Raw genomic sequence first — 27,682 nt, forward strand, 5'->3', positions numbered from 1 at the left:
GCAGCCAAAAATAAATAAATAAATAAATTTTTTAAAAAAGGAAATAGGGTATGAGGAGTGAGGGACAGAGAAAGGGGTGATGGCTGGTAAGGCTGATTAGGTCAATCATAGAAATTAAAGACAACATATTCTGGTACATTTGCACTTGTTAGTATAAATATGTGACTTTACTCTGGAAATCTAACCCACCACTCGACCTCTCAGAATCGTCTATTATGTCCCTTAGGAAAACATCCACTGTCCTTCTCTTCGCTTACAAAGGGGAGAACTTCTTGTGGTTTCCCACAACCTAGCATCTGCCTCCTTCTCAGCCTTGTCTCTGGCAGCTTGTCCTTCCTGATGCCTTTGCTGCAGACATATTGGGTCCATTCCAGTTCTTCAAATGTACCAAACTCACCAACTACTTCCTCAGCCTCCAGCCTCTCACCTCCCACTTTTCACTGACCAGCTCCTTTCACCCTTAATCTCTCAGCTATAAGGTCACTTCCTTAGGTCACCTCTAGGATCTTTTATGTTAGGTCAAATCCTTCTTTTGAAGTAATTAACTGCTACAATAACAAAACAGAGGTTGAAGTTCCTTCATAATTAAAAATAGTTTGGGAGTAGAGCAGGGAGAAGGGTCTCTAGGCCCTTATAGGGTTCAGGATGTGGGGTTGGTGGGATTTCCTGAGGCCCGGTTTACCAAGCCTTGATAGGGTTATTTATGGATGTGGTTTTGAATTACATTACTCTGTCTCAAATGTCTACTTTTCATACCTGTAGTGTCACTGGTTATGAACTGAGGGGGAGAATCTCCAATCTCCAGTTCAACTGTGAGTCCCGTGGATCTCTTCCTTCGCAGACTCTCCCCTCGTATTACTTTGCTGACACGGATTTTGTCACTTGATATCTTTAGGAACAAGGCAAGATTTCTAACCAGATTATGAGAACTGTAAAAGTCATCTTCTGTTACAGCAGGTAATTGGAAAGAGACATATATGACTGAGGTGGTGTGGATTTCAACAGGTATAGTTCCTTTAACCAAAAGGTAAAGCATCTGGTACATTCTGTCAAAGTAGTTTTCACCAAGGACAGTGGAATTCAGGTTAGGAAGGAATTGCTCTATGAACGAAAAAAGCCAAAATAGCACAGTTAAATTTATTTACATTATCATAATTACCATGCAGTATTTAATATTTGTTTAAATCTAGGAAATTTCAAAAAAGTTCAACATTATCATTCTTTCATAGGAAAATGTGCATATTAAAAACAAAAACACTTATAGAACTGACATGCAAAATTAAAGTCAATTTAAAAAATAATACCATTAATAATTATACATGAAATTTATTTTAAAAAACAATTAGCTATAGACACGTACAAATGAGAAATAAAATCTAATTATGAACCAGGAGCCTATGTTGTAACACTATTTATATTTTCAGAATTTTAAAGCCTTGACCAAAGGCATTTGGTAATTTAAAAATGTAAGTTTAACAGCCATCTAGTTTATGCAGTGCTATCTCTTAAGGAAAAATGATTCAGTGCTTCTATTTTTACTAAGGACAAAAGTATGTAATACAAATGAAGTATATACTAAAACATCTCAGAAGGCTTTTACATCAATAAAAGAAGTTTACATTTCAGCCTGAAAACGGTCAACACAAAACAAATTCTACTAGGGCACTGAATTTTGTAAAAGTGATTGAGATTATATATACATATATATGTATGTAATGAATAAATATTACTGATTTCAGGGCAGAGTATAAACAACATCCAAGAAATAATAAATCCACAAACACATATTGGGCCCAAAGTCTGACAGTATAGTAAGACTGGAATGTGACATGTAGCTTCTTACCACATTTCATGGTGAGGCTTACTAAGAAAAAGAAATTAGAATCTTAGAAAAAAGAGGTAATTTCTTATTAATGTAATAGATATTCATGGCAATGGCATTAAGAAGCCATTTCATTATTACTACATTTTAAAAAATATCTTCTAGTATAAGTTCTAGATGCAATTTGGCTTAAACATTCTGTGAATCTGAAAAATGTGTTTTTGTATTATAAATTGAAGCTGCTCTCAAGCTACTGTTACAGGTGCATACACCACTTATCCAAGCTAACTTTCTCATGTCTTCACAGTAATGGAAGGAATCAGAGATACAGATAATAATAAACATTTTGGGTAATCTAAAAAGATAGGTATAGATTCATAATACAGGGATATTATTTTCCATTCCAAGTATCAAAGAAAAATGTTTATCTAAAAGCAATGCTATTTCAGAAAAAAATAATTCTAAAAGGGCAGTGGTGGTGTTGTTTTGCAGACTTGTGTAACCAGTTCCTTGTATTAAATTCTGCCTGTTGAGATAATTTTTATTTTCTTGACTTGAACGATAGAGTACTTTGTACCAAAAGCACCGTTTTAAAAAAAAGAGTTAAAATTTATGAAAATTAAGCTGTAAATACGTGCAATCATTTGTAAGTAAAAATAACACACTCTCTTAGCTTCTAAAGAGGCAATGTAGCATAATAGCTAAGTGCGTGGGTTCTAGAGCTAGACTCTCTGTGATCGGTACCTTGCTCTGCCCCTACCACCTTCGATACTGCTCTGGACTGAACTGTGCCCCCCCAAAATTCATGTGCTATAGCCATAACCCCCAATGTCACAGTATTTGGAGATGGGGGCCTTGGCGAAATAATTAGGTTTAGATGAAGTCATGAGGGTGGGGAGGGGACTTCATGATGAATTAATGCCCTTATAAGAAGAGACACCAGAGCACTCTCTCTCTCTCTCTCCCTCACTTTCTATCTCTGCCACCTGAGAACACAGTGAGAAGGCAGCCACCTGCAAGTCAGGAGGGGTGCTCTCACTGGAACCAGACCATACTGGTACCCTGATCTCATACTAGCAGCCTCCAGAACCATGAGAAAAGAAATTTGTTTTTAAGCCATCTAGTTTACGGCATTTTGTTATGGCAGCCCAAGCTAAGACAGAAAGCTTGGCAAACTACTTCACTCCCTTGTGTCTCAGTTTACTCATCTGCGCCTACCTCAAAGTGTTATTAGGATATAGTAACCGTTAGTTATTATATACAAAGCACTTAGAACAGTGCCTGACACATAGTAATGTCTCTGGAAATATCAGATGTTCATATTATTAGTAGAAGTAGGACTTGCTTCACAGATGGTAATGAATATGGGTATCCATTCACACTCTCCCGTCAAGCTTATATTATGATCTACAGCACACATTTATGTAATCGTTAGCCAGGATTATGGGGCACAGCTAAAAAATGATGATAAGTAGCACATGTGGAAAGGAATGGATTGGCCTTATTAGTACCTGTTTAATAAAAAATTTCAATGAATAGAGATAAATCCTGGTCTCGCAACACTGGTAAATGGGTAAGTTAGCTTCTTCCATATATTTCCTTTAAATCCAGAGTTTACGTCATAATATTTACCTCATGGGGCTCAACTAAGGTTATGCTAGCTTTCTTGGCAATACTTCTGGTGACTGCCAATGAACTTAGGTTCTGACCTCTATGAAACAGAAGTAAAGCAGAGATAGGGTGAAAATTTTAAGCAAAAAAATCTCTCCTGTACGCAGGAATAAGTGAACTAAATGTGCAGAATGTAAATGTTCTCAGGAGGCAAAGGAATATCCGTCACACGCACAAACTTCTATCTGCATGTGTGCAGATAGGTAAGAATTCCATCTGGAGTGATCTTTCAGGACACACATGTTATAAATGAACACATTTTAGTGTTTGGTGGACCACGGGTAAAAATTTATTTTCTCTTATATTTGTCAAGGGCTAAGGAACTAAAAATATTATAATGAAACATTATAAAGAATGTTATGCATAATTAAGTATACATATACAAGGTATGCTGTATTTTTCTGAGGAAATACCTGTATACACATGTCGATTAAGTTCACAGTGTTTCTTTTGGGAGTTCCATACTGTATTCTGGGGGCAGACCAATGAATTGTTCACATAGACATCCAAACGTTGACGTGTGGGGAAAAAAATTCCCACCAGAACAGCCTGTTAAAAATAAACAACATTTTTGCATCTTAAGAGAACAATGAAACAGAGTATTTAGAATTTAGCACTTAAAAAATATCCTTTATACATGCCTTCTGGAGAATATTAAAACTAACTTTTATGGATTCAGGATACATATTGAGTTAAAAATTTTAAACAGATTTACATTCAACCATTCATAGAAAAGAATGTAATGTAAGAAAAAAATATTAGAGGACAATCTCTAAATTAAAGAGAGGGTTCCTTTAAAAGATAATGTTCAATACAGGCTTTCAACTCTAGGGGCAGGGGAAACAGGAGAGTTAGCAGTGCTCTGTACAATGCAACCACACACAATTAGGCACTTAATGTTGAAAAAAATGCTTATCTCTGATTTTGGTAATAAGACTAAAAAAAAGTCAGTCAAAAAACTATCCTCATTAAATTTTGGTCATTTTTCATGTTCATTCCCCACATTTCATGCTATCAGGTATAATCATAAAGTGAGGAGACTTAGCTTTTGCAAAGGTGGGGAGGAATTTATAAGGAATCTAATAAGCTACAGGTAGTTTTGGAATCTTCTTTTGAGATTGTTTGCAGAGGCTCAGAATATTAACAGTCACGTTACTTCAGAGTTACCATTTTTATTTTTAAAATTAAAAATATTCTCTTTCATTCACTATTTTAGGAACTCTCAAAAGTCTCTGCCCTATTTGAGCTTACATTCTAGAATAAGGAGAGACAATAAATAAAAGAAAAAATAAAAATTAAAGTATGAAGCATGTTAGAAGGTGATAAGTGCTATGGAAAAAAAGAAAAGGTAGATCAGAGTCTGAGTAATTGGGTGAGCCAGGCAGGGAGGGGTGGTCAGGGTAGGCCTACGGAGGAGAATGGGAGTTGACGAGGTGGGGGAGTCAGCCACCCAGAGTAGAATATTCCAGGCAGACTACCATTGGAAGCGTAGGCCCCGGTGATAGCATGTCTGGTATACTGAGGAACAGCAAGGAGCCCAGTATGGCTGGAGGAGTAGAAGAAGTCAGAGAGCTAAGGGTTGGGGGAGAGTCTCAGGGTGCCTTGTAGGCCATTGTGAGGACTCTGGCTCTTGTGCAAAGGCCAACAGGGAAATTATTGCAGGGTTTGGGGCATAGGAATGGCGTGCTCTGACTTATGTCTTGAAGGTGTCTCGGTGGCTAATGAGGTGAGAACAGACAGCAGAGGGAACAAAGGCAGAGCAGGAGGAGGAGTTGGGAAGCAACTGCCTTAATCCAGGGAAGAGATAATGTTGGCTCAAACCAGATGGTAGTGCTGGACGTGATGGTGATTCTGGTTATTTTGAAGGAAGACTCAACAGAATTTGCAGATGGACTAGATGAGGAATGTGAGAGAAAGAGAGGGATCAAGAGTGATTCCAGGGCTTCCCTGGTGGCGCAGTGGTCGAGAGTCCGCCTGCTGATGCAGGGGACACGGGTTCGTGCCCCGGTCCAGGAAGATCCCACATGGCGCGGAGCAGCTGGGCCCGTGAGCCACGGCCGCTGAGCCTGCGTGTCCGGAGCCTGTGCTCCGCAACGGGAGAGGCCACAGCAGTGGGAGGCCTGCGTACCACACACACACACAAAAAGACTGACTCCAAGGTTTTATCTTGAGCAGCTGAGAGGATGCAACTGCTATCGCCGTTCTCAGGTGTCTCCTTTCCTTACTCCTCTCTCTGCTTCCTCTTATCAGTGTCCTTTCTTCACGTTCTACTCTGGGACTTTCAAATCTCATACTCTTAGAAAAGAAAATCTATATTATGAGACTTCTGCTTGACCTCATACTCTTTTTCCACTGACATAGCGTATATAAAGTTAATCATCCCGGCTGAATTCCGTTTATAGCAGAGTTGACATTATTGAAGATACTTCAGATAATGTGCTGTGATCTCTGAAGTAAATTCCAAAGGTGTATTTCTGACATATATAATAATAGCAGCATGGAAGAATGAAAATATAATCCCGAGTAACCAGTTTTAGATGCATGCTATTTTTATGTAAAGGTTCAGGTGTGCTTGCTAATCACACAAGTCAGAAATCACTGTTACCCCTCAAATGCAGAAGCACAAACAAGTGCATATGGGGAGCGGTGTTTGGAATTCATATGTGCTCTCAGGCTGATGAAAACTGTCTGGACTCACAGTATTTTTATGGTACCCTACTGGTCCTTGAAAATGAGCTGTAAGGCTGACGATGTTCCAGAGGACAGGGAAGGAGATGAAGTCCTTAGCAGATAGAAATATATGCACATAACACCAATAACTCTTTTTCTTTTTTAGATTTAAAAAAATTTATTACTTCAAATAATTGAACAGAAATAATCTTCATAGAATTACTGAATGACAAAGTGCATTTCTTGACAGTCAATAAATGAAACAGATAATTTTTATGTTTTATTTTTTCACATAGCTATCAATAATTTTTTTTATTTAAAAAAATTTTATTTTATATTGGAGTGTAGTTAACAATGTTGTGTTAGTTTCAGATAGATACATGTATTAGTATAACTGAATCAATCACTTGCCTGTGCACCTGAAACCAATTACTCTTAAGAAATAATTTCTATCTTGCCTTACCTTGTCATGGTCAACATTAAGTAACATCAGTCGAAGATTCTGGGGACTAGTGCCAGTGAAGTAGACCTCATAAGATTTGCCCAGAGCCACGATGCTATGAAACAGGGACAATCTTCTCTGGCATGTGTACCCGGCACACCAGCCATGATCCTGTGGGCCTACATCCAAACAAATGAAAGTTCATGTTCTGCGCTATGAATATTATTAGTGCAAAGCCAGAAGAGTAATTGTATTAAAAATAAATTGCAGTGGTCAAGTTCAGCATTTACAGCCATTATCCATCCACCCATCCATTCAGTGATCTAAGCTATTTCTCAAACCTTGCCTTAAAAAGGAAGGCAGGGAAGCAACTCCCTCTCTACTATCCTTACTTTTAGACTGCCCAGGGTCAGAAGGGTCTATGTTGAGGATTTGTGCTGGAAGGTCATTGAAGGAAATAGATTTACTTGTATCTCTACTTTAATAATCATTTAAGTCCAGGCCCCATGGAGAGGAAGAAAATGCTTGGTGCTTTCTCCTGTTTAACAAATGTGACTTTGGGTGGGGAACCAACTTTCTCAGACTCTTTGCTGAGAACTATGCTATAACAGAGATAATTTGTTAAAAATAAAGCCTGTACACAGAAAACAGGGACATTTGTATGTCTGAACCACTGATTTATTAATTATGTCCTTCACTCATTTGTTCATTAATTTGTAAATTCAACAAACTCTTTTGTGGTTTTTTATTGCCTTTAACCTTCCTCCACTGTTATATTAATAAATTTTTGTTAAAGACTGTGATTATAGGTACTATTGGAGGGTCAACGTCATTAAATAACTGAAGCAATCTGAGAAATAACACTCCATTAAACCTTCTAGAAAACCAAAAGAAAGTGGATGCTTTGCACCTGAATCCAGACATTTCCAGAACACATGTAACATGACTGCTATAGAAAACGTCTCTATTTCACTCAGTTTTAAAGTATAAAACAGTGAGTGAGACATGGAATGATGAATTTTCTTGATGTATTTATTCATAAGCTTTGCTTAATTTCCTAGCTTGCTTGGAATTATTATCAATATTTATAAATGAAGTTTGATTGAATTTTAAACCAATATAAACTTCTGAAGCTTAAGTAGAGCATAACCTATCCTTTATTATCCAAAATATAAATCCCACTTTTGAAGAAACCTTCATTGTGGGTTTTGAAAATAGAAATTTCTATGTATAAAATGAAAAATTTAGAGTGATAAAAGCCATATTTTAAAAATAAAATTGAGTACTAAAATTTAAAGGGAAACTCGAGTGGTATGTACAAATTTTATCTTGGGAATTTTTCTTTCCACCTAGTATAGTGCATCCCAAGCTTCAATAATCCTTCTAACACCTACATAATTTTTGCCATGCTTCTATCGTTTACATTATCATTAAATTACATTCTCATTAAATTGAGACATCTTAAAAATTTAAATTTATTTAAAAGAGAAATGTCATATCACTATTGTAAATGGAAAACTCATATGGCCTTTCAGAAAAGGAAAATGTAAAAAATAGAACGAAACCTTTCTCCACCATATAAAACAGAGCAATTCGAAAACATCTTCATTATTCACCGACTGGTCTAACATTCTTCCCACAGTCTCTGCTTTATAAGATCTGAAAGGCAGCATTTGAAATTGGGTTGATCATAGGTCATAGAAACCAGGCAGACTGCATGTTGGGGCAGAAGTGGGGAGTGACTTAAAATCATGTAACTTTGAGACACTTCTGATTTAGTTCCTTCTATTCTCTTCAACGAGTTAAAAAGAAATGAACTTGTAGGGTATTGACTATTTTGGGAATCTTAGAATATTTTAGTACATGTTGTGACATCGTCAGGACAGACCTTTCAGATCCAGGTTATGTGCCTCTTCAGCACTTCAAAGACTCTAAGCCTGACTAGGGACTAATCTTTGAGCCCCCAGTGGCACTTCAGGAATAGACAATGAGTCCCTGCCCTCTGTTTTCAGTAACTTTTAGAAGTTCACCTATTTATTCAAAAAGTCTTGGATGACAAGACTCATGGAGACCATTGCCTCTCCTTGGGCTACAGCCACCAAGGACCAGAATGGAAGAGACCTAGACTGTGGAGCTTGACAAGATAGTCATGACAGTCAAAGGAATTAGGAATGAGAAAGACCAAAGCCAACCAAACAAAAAAACCCCACAACACACTGATTCAAGATTAATTCTTCCAAGTATTCATGAGAATGAAAAACAAGCAGGCTGAGAATATTCATTCTCAAGTATTCCAAATATCATATTATCATTTTTTAAATTTATGTAAAGAAAATTGTGTTTTTTTGCAGACTCTTGGATCAATTTTTTCTTAAATATATTTATGCCACCTTCATACCTATAAAGATTACTCAAGGAATAACTTTCCTCCTCTTCTTATTCTTTTCTTTTTTTTGATATTAATGCATTTTATTTTATTTTTTTATTTTTTTAACATCTTTATTGGAGTATAATTGCTTTACAATGGTGTGTTAGTTTCTGCTTTATAACAAAGTGAATCAGTTATACATATACATATGTCCTCTTCTTTTTCTAATGGTCTATTTGGAGTAATTGTCCTGGCTTTCTAATGTGGGGGACTACTGAAGAGTCAAGTCTCCCTCCTGCACATAGATCTTACAAACAGAAGGCAAGGAAATCCCTATGTTTACTAGTTTTACGTGACAGATAATTTATGAGACACGTCCATGAATGCAGTAAATAGTGAATGCCTTGAGTAACCCTAGTTTGCTTACATTGAATACCTACCATTAATGAGATCAACATAACCATTGCTCACTACAGCTACTGGGGAGAGTCTGCGAGTTTCTGCGTCGGAATCCAGGCTTTCAATAACCATCATTGCATATTCCATCCCAAAGCACCGATAGCTCTGCCATTCTGGAATGTACTTACAGGTTGAATCTCTAATGATTCCTAGAAACACAGGAATACACATTTTGAAATGAAACAGAATCTCCTTACAAAAGCTTCCACATACTATCTTTTGCTTGTTACATAACATTAATAAGTAGAAAATATAAATTAGTTGAGTACATCAATCATTAAAAATAAAAGATATATTTTGTTTCATGAACCAGAGGACTAACAGAATCAGATCCAACAAACCTTTATAAGGTGCTTTCTCAGTGACAGGAATTCTACTTCCATTTGGGAATGTGAGCATCACATTAGGAATTCTATAGTCTCCAATTCCAAATTGGCTATTTCCATTCCATTCATATTCTGCTTCAGGTATCACTGAACCAGATTTCCCCAGAAAGGAGCCATCCATATCTCTAAGAAAAGATTTCCTTTTGGCATCACAAACCATGTCTACACAATCAGATGGATTCACCTTACTGTGAAGAAAAGGTGAAATGCATGAATACTTAGATTTGGTATACCTCCCTGTCTCTAGAGAGCATTTGAATATACTTGCGCATTTGATAAGAGTATCAAAAAAATTAATTGATTGAATCTTATTTCAGAAAGGATTCAAAGTGGGACCAAGTAGCATATGTAATTAGCATTGTAATGAGGCCTGATTTTCCATTGTGTTGATTTGGTCTACTATTATGAATCCATTAACATTTCAAAAGGACAAATTGTACCTGTGGGAAATAAAATTAGAATTCCATTTTGCTATTCCATACTTTGTCAAATGATAGATTTCATATTTGTACATTGCTCAAAATATACTAACGTTGCCCAAAGAGCAGGTAAATTACTCAGTTGTGCAGACATACAAAATCCTTGTGTTAGCAGGGAAGTCTTTATATTTTTCCCTTCTTTCTCTTTTTTTAATGGGTCTGTAATATTTATAAATGTATCATATGCTTTTTATAAAATAATCTAAATACTTAATATAAGTTCAGTCCCCTTCGCCTTTCTATCATAAGCTCTTAGGCTCATCACCAATTACAGATTAGTATATATTCTTGTAGACTTTTGCCTATATATATATACAAACAGATATACTTAAATTATGATTTTTATGCTATATATTTTAATAACAATTCTGTAGACACCTGAACTGTAAGAGATGAAATACTCTAAACTCATCATGCAGTTCAATCGTAGATGGTATTCTGCCTTCGTTCTGAACTACCTGGAGTGTTGACTGTTAACTGGTTATAATAATAAAATGGCTGCTTAATTTGCAATGTACTATACATTGTATATTATATATAGTATACAGCATACTTACACTATATGATATACACCATGGGGAAACAGAAATTCATTCTACAGTTATAGCAGCAAAATACTATCTAATAGATCTGAGATTTTTGCAAAGAAAGACACGAAGCTATAACTTATCCCTTACTCTACTGTATTAGTTTTGGAGATGATTTCAGTAAATATTTCTGTGGGTCATGTGTTCTTTGTGTTCAAGTGTGTGCAGAGTGTTTTTGTGAGCAAGTCTGTGAATAGACTGCCCAGTGGCACTCTTACATTATGGTTTAGGGCTCTGTCTTACTTCAGGTTACAAAGAAACAGAGCCTGAGATGTGGATTTTTGTTCAAGTGAGTTTTTAAGGGAGTCCTCAATAAGGGAAGGAGAGAAAAGGGAAGGAGAGAAGCCATATAGGGCAAGGGAAAGAAAAGGGAGATGACTATGGTCTATAGACTAGCTTCAATCTGATCCCAGGAGAATCTCTTGATCACGAACTACACCCAGAGCTGTTCCACTTTGAGACAAGGGGGCTGGCCTTCCGTCCTCCTGTATAAATTCGTCATTTTTTGTGGACTACAAGAAGGCAGTGGTAGGGAGAGTTTTAGCCTCTCACAGCTATTCCTGTTTGGCTAAGAGCAATCTTCCGGAAAAGCAGGCAAATGTAGGTCATTATTGGCCAACATTTAGAGCATCTGGGGACTGGGTGAGCTACTCAGTAAAAGAGATCTGGGATTGTGCTAACAGTATCCCAATAAAAGCACAGGACTCAAAGACATATTTTTAAATGTAATATTTTCTTCATGACGTAGATGTTAAAATTATATATTAAATCTGAAAGATTCAATGATAACTAAATAGGAGGTAACAGCTTTCTAGTGGGGAGAAGCTCTACTGAGCCAAAAAACACTGCAGTTCAACAATTATTAAATGAGGAGGTATGGGGTTGTCATCAAAATAAGATCAGATGAAGTCAAACTATTTATGAAACACTGCATTTCTCTGAAGAGATGCATATTTAATTAGCATTATTTCTTGTCTTCTCTCTATACTGAAAATGGTCAAAGAGCTCTAATGGAAACTTTCTTTCCTCCAATATTGTCTTATATGTAAATTTTTTGAAGAGTAGCAGTTATTGGCTATATTCTTTCAAGACTTAGAATCTACGTGGTTCAGCTTCTAGAAATATCCTGACACCAACTAACCTCTGTGATTGAAAAAAAAATCACTGTTCAAAGTTTCTGCATATTTTTAGTCACAATGATTATAATGATTCCCATTTAATTGCCAAGTACATGTTGGGGTGCATATAATAAGATATTTGTAAAGCAAAAGGAGACAAAAGAGGGAAGGGAAAGGGAAGAAATGATAGACATGACTTTCATTCCTAATGACTATTAATGGAGAGATATTAATGTACAAATATACTTCTGACCCATTCTCTATCTTTTATGTTTAATGATGGTGCTATGTACGATACATGGGAAAAAAAAGTATGAGAAAATATACATATTAAGGCCTAGCTTCTTCAACTTACCTGAAGACACAGATATGTTAAATACTCTTAATTTTCATAATGCTGATTGAAATTTCATAGACATAAACAGTTACTTTAAATTTAGCAACTTTCTCAGATCTATGGCAGGGGAAGAAAACAATGGAAAACTGTGATGACAGAAAAGAAGAAACTGAGTTATTATATATTTTACCTTATATCGGGTCTATGTATAAATATTTTTGATTGTTCAGTAGTGTCAACCAGCTGTATGTTCTTCACATGGATTGGATGCTGTAAATCCTCATTTAAAGGGTTAGTAATGAATATCACATTAGTTTCACCTGAACAAACATTTTTAAATCCAACAAATGTGGAACCTAAAACATAAATAATAGAAACACAATTATTTCCTATAGAGAAAGGGTAAAATCAGTTTCATTTCATGTATATTCCACCAAACACATCATTTAACATTACCTTGAACATGGAACTCTTACCTTATGTGGCAGATAAGTCCACCACTATTTGTGGACTGTATCCACACCACTGAGTAGTCCTCTCCCATATTTTCTCTGAGCTTGGCATATTTTCTCTGTGATTTGCATTGGACAATGGGACAAGAGCAATTGTAGTATAAACAGATCTGAAAAGTGCTTGCATATTAGGGCTCACTCTCTCTTGGTGTTCTTGGGGAATTCTGTGATTACCAGCATGTGAATATGCCTAGGAGACATTTGGCACTCTCATTACCCCATCAAGGGCCAGCACCAGCCACCAGACACAGAAGTGAGACTGTCCCAGACTAACCAGCCCCTACACATCTTGTAAAGTGATGGCAGCTCAGTGAATAATCCCAGGTAAGATTAGCGGAAGAATCACAGAGCTGAACAAAACCCAAATTGCCAATCTACAGAATCATGAGCTCATAAACGGTTGTTTAGAGGCTTTGAATTTGGGGGATGGTTTGTTATGCAGCAAAGGCTAACTGAAATATTATTGCTCTCCTGGTCTTATTGCATATATTATGTGGCCAAAAGATAAAACTGATTAGATCAAAAAACGATCCCTTTTGCACTTAAAATCCAGTAACTCAAAACTGAAAACAGCAAAAAGGGAGTCCAAAAAATTCTTAAATTAGTTATATGCTATATACTACCCTGCTTGACTGTATTTTCTCCTAAGAAAATATTGTATACACATGAATATAAGCCTGTAGATGAGTATCAATAAAATACTATAGTAATAGATGCGGTTTGTTCCCTGTGTAGATCTCCTTTATTGGTCCTAAACCTATGTAGCATGTTAAATAATTTTTGGCAGGGGTATCATTACAAGTAACACTAAAAAATGATAATTTGTTCTGCATTTCTGGGAATTAAAGTTATGAGAAATAATATGTCAAAACTTAGATGTCTAATTTATTGAACTGCTTTCTTTCAGGTGACACTGGTTAAAGTTATCATGAAAGGGAGATTTGCTAAACTGAAATAGAGAATGGCTCAGCGTATTTAATGGGCAAAGCGAAAATACTTGGTATGTTTACTACATCTATTTTAATTATTTTACATTTTTAAGGATGCAGCCTGGTTCAGTGAAAAAGCAGCAGATTTTAAGTCAAGAGATCTTGATTCTGATCCTAGTTCTGCCAGCAGCTGTGGGAGTTTGGCAAAACATTTAAGTTCTATGAACTAAAATTTCTGCAGTCATAAAAGCTTCTAATAAAATATAACCCTAATTATATAAAAGGGCTTTACGATTTAGAGAAACTAATTAATATTAAATCACTAGACCAGTGCTTTTTCTGTTGTTTTAAAAAGAAAATGAAATGTCAGTTCTTTTATATGTATGAATGTTGCCAGGGAACTATTCTTGAAATTGACTCTGATGTCTGGTTTCTTTGCTTGTCGTATTGAGCAGATTAATTTAATCATTATTTTTTTTAACTAACAATGAAACATCACTAGTTATATTCTACGTATTCTTTACAGAACTTAACTGAGTAGACTTTCAAAGACTATGTTTAAACTTGCCTGAGATGTCCAAAAGACCACTGATGGCATTGTAACTCATGATCCCTGCATGGGGTTTCCGCGGTGCCATGTTATGTGCTGAAGCAAAGGTAGGCCAGCAAATCCCACTTCTCCCACCTTTTATAAAAAGAAGAAAGTTAATGAAATTTGAATATGCACTCATATGAACCCCAAAATTAAAAGTTCTAAAATCTTTACCTGAGGGAGGTCTAGAACTTCGATGGGCAGCAGAAAGTTCAATATTGGGATCATCATTAGTTAGGACATCAGAGCAATTAAATTCAGGGCTACTTCCAACAATTAATGAGTTCTATTTTAAAAAAAAGTTCAAACAGTAAGCTTTAATAATAACTTTTCTTAAAAGAAAACATAATAATGAATAGTAATGAATGCCACTGTAGCAAAACACAACCTGTATAACTTTGAGAAGTGGATCATTCATTAAACCAAGTTAAAAAAGATGTGATTTTTGCCCCAAGTGGATGACATTCAAAGTCAGAGGGGGGAGACAGGCATGTAAATAATTATATTTAAAGAGATGTTATGTTTCCATGATAGGAATATGTGCAAGGCAAGTAGGAACAAAAAGAGGAGGGAGTGTCAAAACTACCTAAGCTGGTTCAGGAAAGACTTCATAGAGATAGTGAAAATTTAACTAATTGTGGCAAGATTAGCAGGTGATAAGCAAGAAGAGCTGAGGGAAGGAGTGGGGAGAGGGAAGGACAGAGAGCTTCTTGGCAGAAGGCAATGAGCACAGAGGCAGGAGGTGTGGCTAGTAGGGCAAAGAGGTCAAGAAAATCATCTGTATTCAAGAATTCTACCCTTGTCAGAGTTGCTCTTTCTGCTTTGTGTGGCTGCGTTCAATTCTTACCTTAATCTGCACTGTTTTACTGGAAATTCTGTGAGATACAGCAGGTGGCGTGTAAATCATTGAAGAAATGGCCATTCCATTGTCAACCAGGGTCACGTTATAGATACGCACACTCTCCGTGGTCTGTAACAGAACTTGGAGGTTACATCGTATGAAATATAATCATAAAAGAAAATAAACAATCACTGTTTTGGGATCCATTTACCTGAAAATAAATTCCGTAATCCCAGCATGCCCAAATGGTAAATCCCTGTATAAGAGAGCATCCAGGAAGGCCATCTTGGTTCATATAGATACCAAATAAACCTCCATGGGCTTCATTGTCAAACCACTTTTCCAGAGAATAAGACTGACCTTTGAAGGAAATATGGAACCAGTAAATTAACATTATGAATCAAGTCATAGAGTTATAAGCAGTATCAGTTAAAGTTGAAATTCTTTTAAAAGTTAAATATATGAGTCTGATGCAAATTTTAATAACATGATCAAATATTTGTATGGTTCAGCTACTTACAGTTTATTCTATTTAGTATTTCTCTTATCTAATTTGTCTCTTCAATGTTACTCAGAATAATTGTATATTCATTTGCAAAAGTCTACTTTTGTGCTAGCACCCTTAACTTATTATATCTGATTAAACATGAATTTCTTTAGAAAGATTATGAAGTTTGAATTCAAACAAGGCTAAACTTGAAAAACACAATGATACCACTTGCTGTCTATAAATGTTACGGGTTCCTTCTGGTCAGCCCATTTTCAAGTTAAGTGTCACTTCCTTAGAAGGCCTTCTCTGACTACCGGATTCATAGTTAGCACCTCAGTCACTTAACATGGCAATTAAAATTTTTTTCACTTTGATATTTAATTACTACTTATTTGTGAATTATTCATCTCCTCTCTCCTATAAGAACGTAAGCTTCATGAAAGAAGAAACTGTCTAGCTCCTTCGTGGCCTTAGATTCTTAGAGCCTAGAAAGTAATGCAGAGGTAGGTGCTCATCAAATACTTCTTGAATTAATGTATGCATGATCTTGGGAAAGTTGCTTAGCATTTTATAACTTAAGTTTCCTCATATATAAAAAATTATAATGTCTAATTCAGGGTTGTTTCAAAATGAAATGAAATAACCCACATAAAGTGCCTCAATAAATGGAAGCTATACCCATTATTAATATACAGGATAATTAAAGTGGATTTTCACGAAAGTTTTACTTATGTACAAATCAGATCAGTGGCCTTAAAAACTCGTCCCAACCATGCATAAATTTGAGGATTCCCCATAAAGAGCAGCACTGCCTCCTAAACTGTACTTTGTACCAGTTCTCTTGTCCAAGTTCCCCGGGATCTGACTTCCTCCATCTTCGATTGCTTTTCCCTTCTTCCTAGTGTCCTTTGAGATTGACATTTCACCTATGGTCGTCGGCCTGGTTTCTATTGTTTCCTCCCTCAGAAGCTGTCTGCATGGCTACACCTTGGTTCTGCACAATGCAGCCCCATGGACAAGGATGGCTCCACCTTTGGACCCACGTGTGGCAGAGCTCCCTTCCCAGCATCCCAGCCTGTCCCTTATTAGGGAGATGAACTGTGTAAATTGATGTCCCATTCCGGGAACTTAAACCCTCAGTTCCTCTGTGACACCTCATATTTCAGTTGCTCCTTATAAACACTCCCGATTATTTAGGAAGATCAATATATTCAGTGAAAAATGCATTACGTGGCATTATACATATTAGTAAATATTCACATTCACAGGTCATATTTTGTGGTATGCGGGCCTCTCACTGTTGTGGCCTCTCCCGTTGCGGAGCACAGGCTCCGGACGCGCAGGCTCAGCGGCCATGGCTCACGGGCCCAGCCGCTCTGCGGCGTATGGGATCTTCCCAGACCAGGGCACGAACCTGTGTCCCCTGCATCGGCAGGCGGACTCTCAACCACTGTGCCACCAGGGAAGCCCTATATTTTAAAAATTTAAGTCAAAGAAAAGCTACTTTAAGCTGTTGGGAACTAAAATATTTAAAAAGAACATACATCGAGGAATCAGTTATATCTGTGGCGAAGTTGTTTTATTCCTTCAAAATGTACTTTGTACAAGAAAAAAGTTAGCTGAAGTCCAACAATTTTTGAATTTACAGAAAAAAATGCTTATTCAAAGAATTTCAAAAATACCTATAGAGATTGAAAAAATCAACTGTAGAAGGGCTATACGTTTTTCAGAGAAAATTCCATTCCCTTTAGCTAAGTTTCCCAAGAGGTAAAGCCAGCAGGTCTAGCATTCTTTGACTTTTTTGATTCAATAATTAAGTTATCTGGTTTAAAAGTCAAGAGTTTATAGAAAGTTATACAGTAATAAGTGACCAGTCACCCTGTTCCTACTCACCTTCAATGACTTTTTGCTTTTACACTTTCAGTGTTTCTTTATGTAAATGCATATACCATACATATTCTTTTGTTCCCTTTCTAAGTAACCTCCACTTATCATTTTAGAATGTTCTGGTGATTTCTCCATATTAATACCTAGTATGCATCTTTTCTCCTTCTTTTTTTTAGAGGGGCCCAGTGTTCCAGTGTTTGGCTTTATACAACTAGCCCACAGGAACTGGACACAGGGTAGCTTTCCATTTTCTGCCAGTACAGGCCAATGCTGTGATGAATAACCTTGTTCACAACTCTTTTTCTAACTGCTGTAGAGGCAACTGTTAGATTACAGGAAGTAGAAATGCTGAGTTAAAGGTAAATGCCTCTATAATTTTGGTAGCTATTGCCAGATTCCCCTTTGTAGGGGTTATATCATTTTGTCCTTCAACCAGCAAAGTGTAAATGTTACTATTTCCCTACAGCCTTGTCAGGAGAGCAGTTGTTCAGTTAATTCTTGATTTTTACTAATCTGATAGAAATGTGTCTGAGAACCCTCTGTTCATGTCCTTTGATTTTTTTCATGCTTGCAGGCTTTATCATATGAATAGTGAGCATGTATTCCTTTAAAGCGGAAGCATGAAGTAGTGACATATCCCTATAGGCATGTATCTCTATGCTTACAAGTTGCTTTTGGGAAAGTGATGGTGGGATAAGATAATCACTGTTCAGTACCATCAAACAAGCACTGAAGCTGTTGTTAAGAGTTTTTGGATCATAAACATGGAAAATAGTTATCTTAAAAGCCTGTTTTTAAAGGATCTATCCTTCTTTTATTCCCTTGATACTATTAGTCAACACACCTTATCCTATTCTGTCCTCCCCCATCTCTCTGCTGATCCCTTTTGTTTATTTTCATCCCACTGCTTCTCACCCGGACTACCCTCTCTCACTCTTGTTGTGTCTTCCCAAGTCCATCAGACCCAACTGTCCACCATTCTCTACTTTACCCCCTCTTTTTCTCCCTTACACTCTCTGGCTCACTCTGTCTCCCTGGTTATCCCTCTGATTTTCTCTTTCCTTCTCATCTCCTCTACAGTCACAGGGATAGAATAAAGATACCCTTGTCAAGGAAGAGCTCATGTCCAGTGGGATCAGGAATGCAAACACGCTGTGGCAGGCACAGCTAGTGGCATGGGATTGGACAGAAGGACATGAGGGTATCACAAGGACAGGGCTGGTCACCTTCCTCAGCCTGGGGCTCAGGGACCTCCCTGAGGCAGTGACTGTGAAGGGGAGGCCTGGGGAGCAGCAAGGCCCGGTCTCAAGAGGGTGAGGATGGGGACAGGGTCTCAAGAGAGGACCTGGGGCTGCAGTGTCCTAGGGCCAGGGAAGAGCGTGGCATCCTGGGGCTGCTGGAGAAGGGTGATAGGGGTGAAGGATGAGAAGAAAATTGGTTTTAATTTTTTCTTTAAACCCAATATTATATGGAAATAATTTAGTTTGTTGAGTTCTTTCAGTGCCCAGGAAGAAGCAATATTACTTTTCAACTCACAAGCAATAATTATTTGTTTCGAACAAATTTGGACAAGTTATTTCCTAATTTTAGTGACTCTATGCCAAAGACTTACTTGAGCAAGGTTCACCATTGATGCGATATCCTGCCCTTCCAAATCCAGCCACTACGTTATTTTGTAAGACTGTATTGGTCCCTCTATTTATCTAGTATAACGATAAAGAAAATGCTTTGGGTCAGGCTCTTACACAATTATGCAATGAGAGCAGGTATGCAACATACACTGGAAAACTAATTATGACGATACTTCCAGGAGTAAAAATTTAATTCACATTCACCCCATTCAAATTTATAATACAAATGAAGTACTGAAATTACCTTAGCTTCTTGGTGTAAACCTACCACTAGATACTATACTTTAGACTTCATTATACTCTTCATTACATTAAAGAGATTACTTTTCATTTCTGTCACAGAATCCACTGGACGTGGTTGAATATTAACAAGCCATAGACAAAATTCCAGTATTATAACAAGGCTACAAAAATTTTATCACTCTTTTTTGGTTATATTCTGTTACCAATTTGATTTATTAAGAAAAAGACAACTAAGGCAATTACAGTGGACCATAAAATTCAGTAGAGGCATTCATTAAAGAAAATCTGCTATAATAAAAAACTGGGTTAGAACAAGTAGGTAATTACTAAACAAATTTATTTTATGAGCCAAATCAGAGTGGTAGAAAATGAAAAGTATGGAGCACAGAAGGTTTAGTTCTTGCCTACATAGAATCAGCAAAACGGTCCAAATCTCACTTATTTAAAGCATGTTAAACAGCCTTATTTTTAAAGATTATGATAAAAATAGAGTCAAATGGAATTCATAAAACTAAAAAAAATGCCTTTCAAAAGATATAGATAACTTTAAAGATTTGGAATTGGCATTTGATTCAATTCTAACATCTATAAATAGACAAAAAGAGAACATTATTACCTTATAAATGTATATTAAGTTCCAGGCTTTCAGATTTTGCTTTAAGGTAATTATTAATAGTTGTACAAAAACAAAATTCAATCCTTACCCTATCTTTCAAAGAGAGCTTTTTAAATTCCTTTTCTTTCCTATGGTATAAGTAAGTAAGATAAAAACAAGAGGAAGCTATCTTTCCTCTAAATCCTCTCTGTACTTTCTATTTTCTTGCTTACAATCTCACTCTACATCTAAATAAATACCTATAGTAATTGAAGAAACTTCATGGGAAACAAGAAAGGTCCAATTAGTAATATCCAATAAGAGTAAATAACCTTGCATATAGAATCATAAGAGTTTTAGATGAGAAATGGATTTTAGAGATTTTATAGTCTATCATTATAATTTTGCATTTAAATTCAGAGTTAAATAGTAAAATGTGTAAGGCATTCAGTCAATTAGAAGCAGAGAGACCCTGTAATGGAACTTGAAAGCAATAATTAATGTTGGAGAAGCAAGTAAATAAGAGAACTATTTAAACCAATGGACGTCAACACAGAGAAAAATCCAATGGCTACTGGAGCTCACAACATCTTTAAAGAAAGTTCATTCACTCCTTTAATCAGCTCACTTTATCCACAATCTTTATCTAAGGAAGAAATCATTTTCAATGACATTTTGAGATTTACAAATTCTACAGAAATTATAATCTTCAATAAGAGAATTACAAATTATAATTTTGTCTACTTATAATTTTAAATTTGTTCACACTACCTCAATTGCTGCATGCCAGAGAGTTGAGCTCAAGTCTTTTCTGTTCTGATAGGTTCCTGGCCAAACTGAAAGTGTAACCAAGTTTCCTCGGACTCTGTTGGCATCCCCCCATATTCTCATGCCTGGAAAAAAAGAAAATTCCCCCAAATGAGTACTATAGGGAATGTCTTTCATTTCTTCCATGAAATTAGTTTTCTCATTTGAACCTGACAAACAAACCCTTTTGATTTTAGAGTGAACCCTCTGAACTCTTTGATACTCTACCTCTTTAATAGACTACCTGAATTAAAATCTTTTGTTAAATATGTGGGTTCACAGGCTCCACCTTAGATTTTAACAAATATACACACAAATTTTATACACCTTAAATGAATTTGTATTATGCTTTAGACTGATATTCAAGAAAGGACAACCCCCTAAATCAAATCAAATATATATTTTTAAAAAATTATCTTTATTTGTGAATAATCTTTTTGTTTTATATGTGAGAAGTATGTTAAAAGTCAGGAATTTAAACTATTGGTGATTAAATAACTCACATAAGATCATGGTCTGGTAAATAATTCTTCTAGAGCTGTACTGTCCAATATGACAGCCATAGCCACATGTGACTACTTAAATGTAAAGTAACATAATTAAGTACCATTAAAATTAAAAATCCAGTTTCTCAGTCACATTAGCCACATTTCAAGTGTTGAATGGCCACATGCAGTTTAGTAATTACCATGTTAGCACAAACATAGACCCTTTATTTCCATTCTTGAAGAAAGATCAATTGGACACCCTGGCTCTAGAGTTTGCAGACAAGGCTGTCTCAGAAGACATGTTATTGGACTGAAATATTATCATATTACCTTCCCCCACTGTAAAGTGAATCACGTTATCATCTATGTCCAATCCATCTGTCCCAAATACACCAACTGCAGGGGAAAAGCCACTGTGAAAAGCACAGCCTTGAATATAAGATGAGCCACGTTCTTGAATCTATAAAACATCAGGATTCAGTGAACATTTTAAAAACAAAGTTAAAGGATATTTAAAGAAAAAAATTTGAAGTAGGTGTTTTCAGAAAACAAATCTTGATAAACAAAATACTCAATTTACATTCCATGAAAGAAGATGACTTCCCAGCAGACCTTTTAATGCTGGGAAATGTCCATATACCTTCGGTTTATGATTAAAAAGAGCAAAAAAGAAATGCTTATTTTAAATGTGAATTAAAAATTCTCAAGTGCTTTTCTATGCATTTATATTTCTATCATTACCTATAAAATGCTAAGGAACTAAAAATTATTTTTCATAACAGTTTATTATATGATGAGCAGGGATTTTTTGTTTTAACCACAGAAGTCGATACTCAAGGCAGGGGTTACAATTCAAATGTCTGTAGGAAACAGTCAATAAGTAGTTTAGGGGTTTCAATTCCAAACCTACATGATTTAAAATTTTTATTTATTTATCTTTATTGACATATAGTTGATTTACCACGTTGTGTCAGTTTCAAGTGTAAGCAAAGTGATTCAGTTATACATATATATCTATTCTTTTCCAGATTCTTTTCCATTATAGGTTATTACAAGAATATTGAGTATAGTTCCCTGTGCTATACAGTAGGTCCCTGTTATTTTATGTATAGTAGTGTCATATATTAATTGCAGACTCCCAATTTATCTCCCCTCCATAATATATATATTTTTAATCTTATTTTATTTATTTACTTTTCATATTTTTATTTTATATTGGAGCATAGTTGATTAACAATGTTGTGTTAGTTTCAGGTGTACAGCAAAGTGATTCAGTTATACATGTATCTATTCTTTTTCAAATTCTATATAAGAAATATGCTCTTTCTCATTTTTCCTTAAATCAGCAGCCCTCTAAGCATATTTATTTTCCCACTTTTGACAGAGGCATGGATATACAGACATGCTTTTCATTTGAGAAATTTAAGCAACACTCACTTTGTTTAATAGTAACTGTTTGGAAATATTTTTCGTCATTGTAAAGTAAAGTAGAAATGTGAAATACTATTATAGATCTTCAATTCTTTCACTTTTTATGCTCCATTTTCCGTTTTTTTTTTTTTACTGACCTTAAATAATGCATGAAATGGTTGGCATCAAATACTGTTGTAGTCTAAAAATGTTAATGGGAAATACATCTAAGAAAGTTTTATTATATTAGATTATAGTCTTAGCAATTCTAAGATATGGGCATTTAGTAAAGTTAAATGAAAATCAAATCAAAATACTTAATTTTGGGTATATGCAAAAATTAAAATAAAGTACAAACCTGTCCCAGGTTAAGAAATGTTACAGCGTATCTTGGATCCGTGCTATCCCTGAAGCCCTCTTGACCGCTGTGATAAAATTCCACATTACTTATTCTTGCATTTCCTAGTGGGGAAAAGAGTTACACATTTTTTTTCCTTGAAGCTGAATAAAAATTTTTGAAAAACTGCTAAAGTTTTTGTAATTTTCCAAATGACAAATTTGTTTTCAACTTTTTCATGAAAATTGTATTCATTTTTCTTTGCCCTTTTAATCCAAATAAGGCAATGTTTCTGAATTTGTGTTTTTACTGCCCCTCACAAGAACCTTTTCAGACATTTCTCTTTCTGAATAGCGTTCCCTCTCCATGACATTTTAATACCACAGATATACTACATATCTGTCAAGGTATGGAGGCCCTTTGGAGGACCACAAACTGGTTTTTTTTTCCCCCAAGAGTCAATTTTCACCTATTGGTAGTGATACAGTCCCTGTTGAGAATGCATGGCATGAGGCACAAGTTATAATTTACCTGACATTTCAATTTTGATGCTCTAAAGAGCTGTTAAGGACATAATCTTTACATAATTTTTTCCAGAATATGCATTGCCAAGTATCTGCTGATCGAGTTTGTCGTAAGTGCCACTGAAGTGACAAAAGGCAATTTCATAGATTATTAAGAACAGCAATAACAATCCATGAGCCATGACTCTGTGCCAAGCTCTGTACTAAGTGCTTAACAGGCAATGTGTGGTTTAATTCTCACACAACATCTGTGACTTCGGAACTTTTATAATTCCTGTCTTCTATACAAGGAAACTGAGGCACAGAGATTCATGGCTGGTAAAAATACAGTAGAGGGTATTCCTTGTTTCAAAAACTGATATCTAATAAAATACATTGGAGAAGAGTTATTTTACACTAGAAGGGAAAAGCCTGTCTGGAAATCCATGAGCCAGCGATTAGGTGTATGGTGGAGAACATAATATTAATAAGATAGATACAGAGAAGAAATGATTACTACTGACCCTGGACCTACAAAAGCTATAGATCCTTCTTCTTTACTTACATCACAAAATAATTTATTGGAGCAAGGAAAGGTTGACATGTGAATAGGGTCCATCATGGGACTTTAAGTACCCAAGATCAGAGTAATTTCATCCCTCTAATCATATAATTCTTTATCTTTAAAAAGAGGACAATATTTATGCCATAATACTATGAGGACTGAATGACATAATATGTGTTAAGTGCTTAGCACAGTGTCTGGAATCTTGTATTACTTTATGATCCTCATTACTATTCTCCTCGTCAGTTAAGCTTCTGTTGGCAGATTATGACCAATAGGTAGAAGTTATAGTGGGACAGCTGCTTGCTCAATATAAAGATTTTCTAAAATGAGAGCTGTTGCAAAATGGAATAGGCAGTATTGTAACCAAGTGAGCTCCTGCTGAAACAATTCAAGTCAAGAATAGAGGATTACTCCTGGTACCCAGATTGTGAGATTGAAACACCAGCTTCCAATAAAAAGAACCAGGGTTACTTGGAGTAAGAACTTACTCCCAGTCTCAGCAAGGAAAAAAAAAAAAATTATAACATGTGCTTGTCATATCAGAAAGTGAAGAAGCTAAAAAAAAAAACCCAAAACAGTCAGGGACTTCCCTGGTGGCGCAGTGGTTAAGAATCCACCTGCCAGTGCAGGGGACATGGGTTCAATCCCTGGTCTGGGAAGATCCCACATGCCTCAGAGCAACTAAGCCCCTGTGCCACCACTACTGAGCCCACGCACCACAACTACTGAAGCCTCAGAGATCAAACAAGACTGGCCAAAGTTGATACCTGTGGTAATTGGTGATGATAAGCATTATATTATACATTTCTCTATCTTTGAAATGTATTTGAAAATTTCCTTCAAACAAAAATAACAGATCAGTGCGCTTGTTATGAAACGATTTCTGTTTGAGGGCAAGGTTGGGCTAGCTGTTACCTAAGGTCCTTGTTAATTTGATAATTATTTTGCCTCTAAAGATAAAATTAGTAGAATAATGTTAGGAATTTGGTTCTGGAGGGTGGTACCTGACTGCATCATCCCTCTCAAGCCTTTATTTTTCAATGTGTTAAAAACAAGACATCACGCCCAAAATGGAGTCACTTTTGCTAAGCCCTCCATCATCAAACAAACTTAATTACAGTTTCAGTTCTCCTGAAATGGAACCTTAAACCGGTCCATCACGAATTGCCTGATCAGCATTGGTTAGGTAATCTGCCTGATAAACCTCTGCCCCCTACACGGGAAGTAACCTTGCAATAACCAATCCTCTTTTCTGCCTAGTAAAACTACCTTGTTCCTGCTCCCTTTTGCCTATAAAAGTCTTTAATTTTGCACAGCTCTTTGACGCTCCTTTGTATCAGCTAGATTGCATGCTGCCCAATTCATGAATCCTTGAATAAAGCCAGTAAGATCTTTAAAATTTCCTCAGTTGGATTTTGTTTTTTAACACAAATGATCCTGTAAAGGAGTGAGGATTATTTAAGAACTAAACACGGAAGAGACCCTGCTACATTTCATTTAGAAAAATAAACTGAATTTGTACTAACCTTTAAATGTCACCATATTTTCAGTGAATGAGCTGACTAGGACACGTGCACCAAAAGATTCCTTCAGCCAACCTGGATAATCCTCACCAAGTATTTTGATGTTCCTATTCAGTATCCCAACATCAGCTGCTAACGTGTAGCTCTGACCGGTTTCAGGAACAAGGTATCTTCCAGCTGCAGCGGAAGGACAGTTAGATTACTACCAACACTAAGAAATACCTGTCTTTATTAGTTTCTTTGCAGCTCACAGACCACGTAACTTTCTAATATGCCAGAAGTCAACACAAATACGTGAATTGATTAGAGTTACACGCTTAAATGTACACAGATGGCAGTTGGAAATTATACCTTTTTATTTATAAAATAAATATAATCAAATGTATTTCTCCTATTTACAGCAAAAAGGTTATTATAATCAGCACTTACAAACTCACTGCTTCATAGGTGTTTTGCAAACACTTCAAATTATACACAAAAACACTCTTCGAGACAAGTTGGGAAGCTTACTGTAATTTTAACAGATGAGGAAATGAGATAGAGAAGTAAATGAACTTGCCCAGGGCCATGTAGACAGTCAGCAATACGTAGGTATTACCTCTCCTGATGCCTAAACCTTGGTTTGTTCCTCTTTTCCTGTGACATATTTTGTACCAACTACAATTCTTTATAAATATGTAGTAGTATATCAAACATAGTCTGTACATTTACATCTTAATAATTTTAAAACAGAACCTAGGGGCTTCCCTGGTGGCGCAGTGGTTGGGAGTCCGCCTGCCAATGCAGGGGACGCGGGTTTGAGCCCTGCTCCGGGAAGATCTCACGTGCTGTGGAGCAACTAGGCCAGTGCGCCACGGCAGCTGAGCCTGCGCTCTGGAGCCCGCGAGCCACAGCTGCTGAGCCCCCGTGCCACAACTACTGAAGCCCACACGCCTGGAGCCCGTGCTCCGCAGCAGGAGAGGCCACCGTAGTGAGAGGCCCACACGCCGCAATGAAGAGTGGCCCCTGCTCACTGCAGCTGGAGAAAGCCAGCGTGCAGCAGCAAAGACCCAACACAGCCAAAAATAAATAAATAAAATTTTAAAAAACAGAACCTAAATTACATTCTACATTTCTAGAAGTCTTACCCAAAACTTTAAGACAAGCAGGTACATTTCAAGCAGAGAGAAGTGTTTGGTACTTTAAATGAAAGAATCTATACTGTTGAACTTCAAACACTGTTTTACGATTAAAGTGTTCTTCAAAGAAACCTTTTTCTTTTGATTTAAAGAAAAAATATGTGATATAGAATGACAGACACGTGCTTCTATCAAAATACTGCTTTAAAAAGTTCTTTTAAGTTTCTTTTTCATGCGGGTCTGATATCCACCAGTGCATAATGCCACCTTAGCTGTAGTTCTCAGGAGCATCAGAAGTATCTGAATGGCTTTTCTAACGTTACACTCCTGTCAGCTTCCACTTCCTGGGATTCAGATGAAGGTAGCATGTGAAATGGGGAAAGGCTGGGGTGCTGGGAAAGCCCTGATCCTACAAGTTGAAAGATCATCTTCAGTCGATTCTGATTAATTCCTTCTTTCCTTGAGAATTAGAGTTTTACCATTTTGCTGCAGCTTGTCTAAGTGCAGTTACCGCTGAGGAATGTGTCAATGAAACAAATCAGGACAAAGATGCTCTTGGATCAAGGGTGCTCAAATTTCAGTGTGCGTAAGAATCTCTGGAAGCTTGCCTAAAACAGAAAGTGTCAGCCTTATCCCGTAGAATGTAATGGTCACTGCTGAATATTTGCTGAATGAATTAATACACACAGCAGGGACTCTTTGCAGCCAACACACAAACAGTAGCATCCTTTGGGTACCAGTGCCAATCTAAGTGAATTGCTCCTCTAAAAATCTGAGATGTTTCATCAAATGACTGTAATTACAGAGGAGAGCACTAAACTGTGAATATTTCGAGACATTTAAATTATATATCTATTTGGTTAAAGAAC

The 27,682-nt window shown here is 36.4% G+C and overlaps 1 protein-coding gene and 1 long non-coding RNA gene across 2 annotated transcripts in view; one reads left to right on the forward strand and one right to left on the reverse strand.

The window, feature by feature from the left end:
* Positions 1–14,437, forward strand: part of LOC137209961 (uncharacterized) — a 30,098-nt gene extending 15,661 nt beyond the window's left edge. Inside the window, exons 4-5 of the long non-coding RNA XR_010936204.1 lie at positions 13,759–13,851; positions 14,307–14,437. This is a non-coding gene — a long non-coding RNA (uncharacterized lncRNA). The remainder of the gene's footprint in view (positions 1–13,758; positions 13,852–14,306) is intronic.
* PKHD1L1 (PKHD1 like 1) overlaps positions 1–27,682 on the reverse strand; it is a 152,541-nt gene that overhangs the window by 13,695 nt on the left and 111,164 nt on the right. Inside the window, exons 59-73 of the mRNA XM_067711478.1 lie at positions 25,699–25,872; positions 23,123–23,226; positions 21,685–21,814; positions 20,831–20,952; positions 19,203–19,293; positions 15,425–15,573; positions 15,220–15,342; positions 14,547–14,658; positions 14,349–14,465; positions 12,530–12,695; positions 9,774–10,006; positions 9,414–9,581; positions 6,627–6,784; positions 3,907–4,042; positions 757–1,101 (exon numbers count right to left, since the gene is read on the reverse strand). Of these exons, the coding sequence (XP_067567579.1) occupies positions 757–1,101; positions 3,907–4,042; positions 6,627–6,784; positions 9,414–9,581; positions 9,774–10,006; positions 12,530–12,695; positions 14,349–14,465; positions 14,547–14,658; positions 15,220–15,342; positions 15,425–15,573; positions 19,203–19,293; positions 20,831–20,952; positions 21,685–21,814; positions 23,123–23,226; positions 25,699–25,872 (2,328 nt within the window). The remainder of the gene's footprint in view (positions 1–756; positions 1,102–3,906; positions 4,043–6,626; positions 6,785–9,413; positions 9,582–9,773; positions 10,007–12,529; positions 12,696–14,348; positions 14,466–14,546; positions 14,659–15,219; positions 15,343–15,424; positions 15,574–19,202; positions 19,294–20,830; positions 20,953–21,684; positions 21,815–23,122; positions 23,227–25,698; positions 25,873–27,682) is intronic.

The sequence above is a fragment of the Pseudorca crassidens genome, chromosome 17, assembly GCF_039906515.1.
Source record: "Pseudorca crassidens isolate mPseCra1 chromosome 17, mPseCra1.hap1, whole genome shotgun sequence".
Taxonomy (NCBI): Eukaryota; Metazoa; Chordata; class Mammalia; order Artiodactyla; family Delphinidae; genus Pseudorca; species Pseudorca crassidens.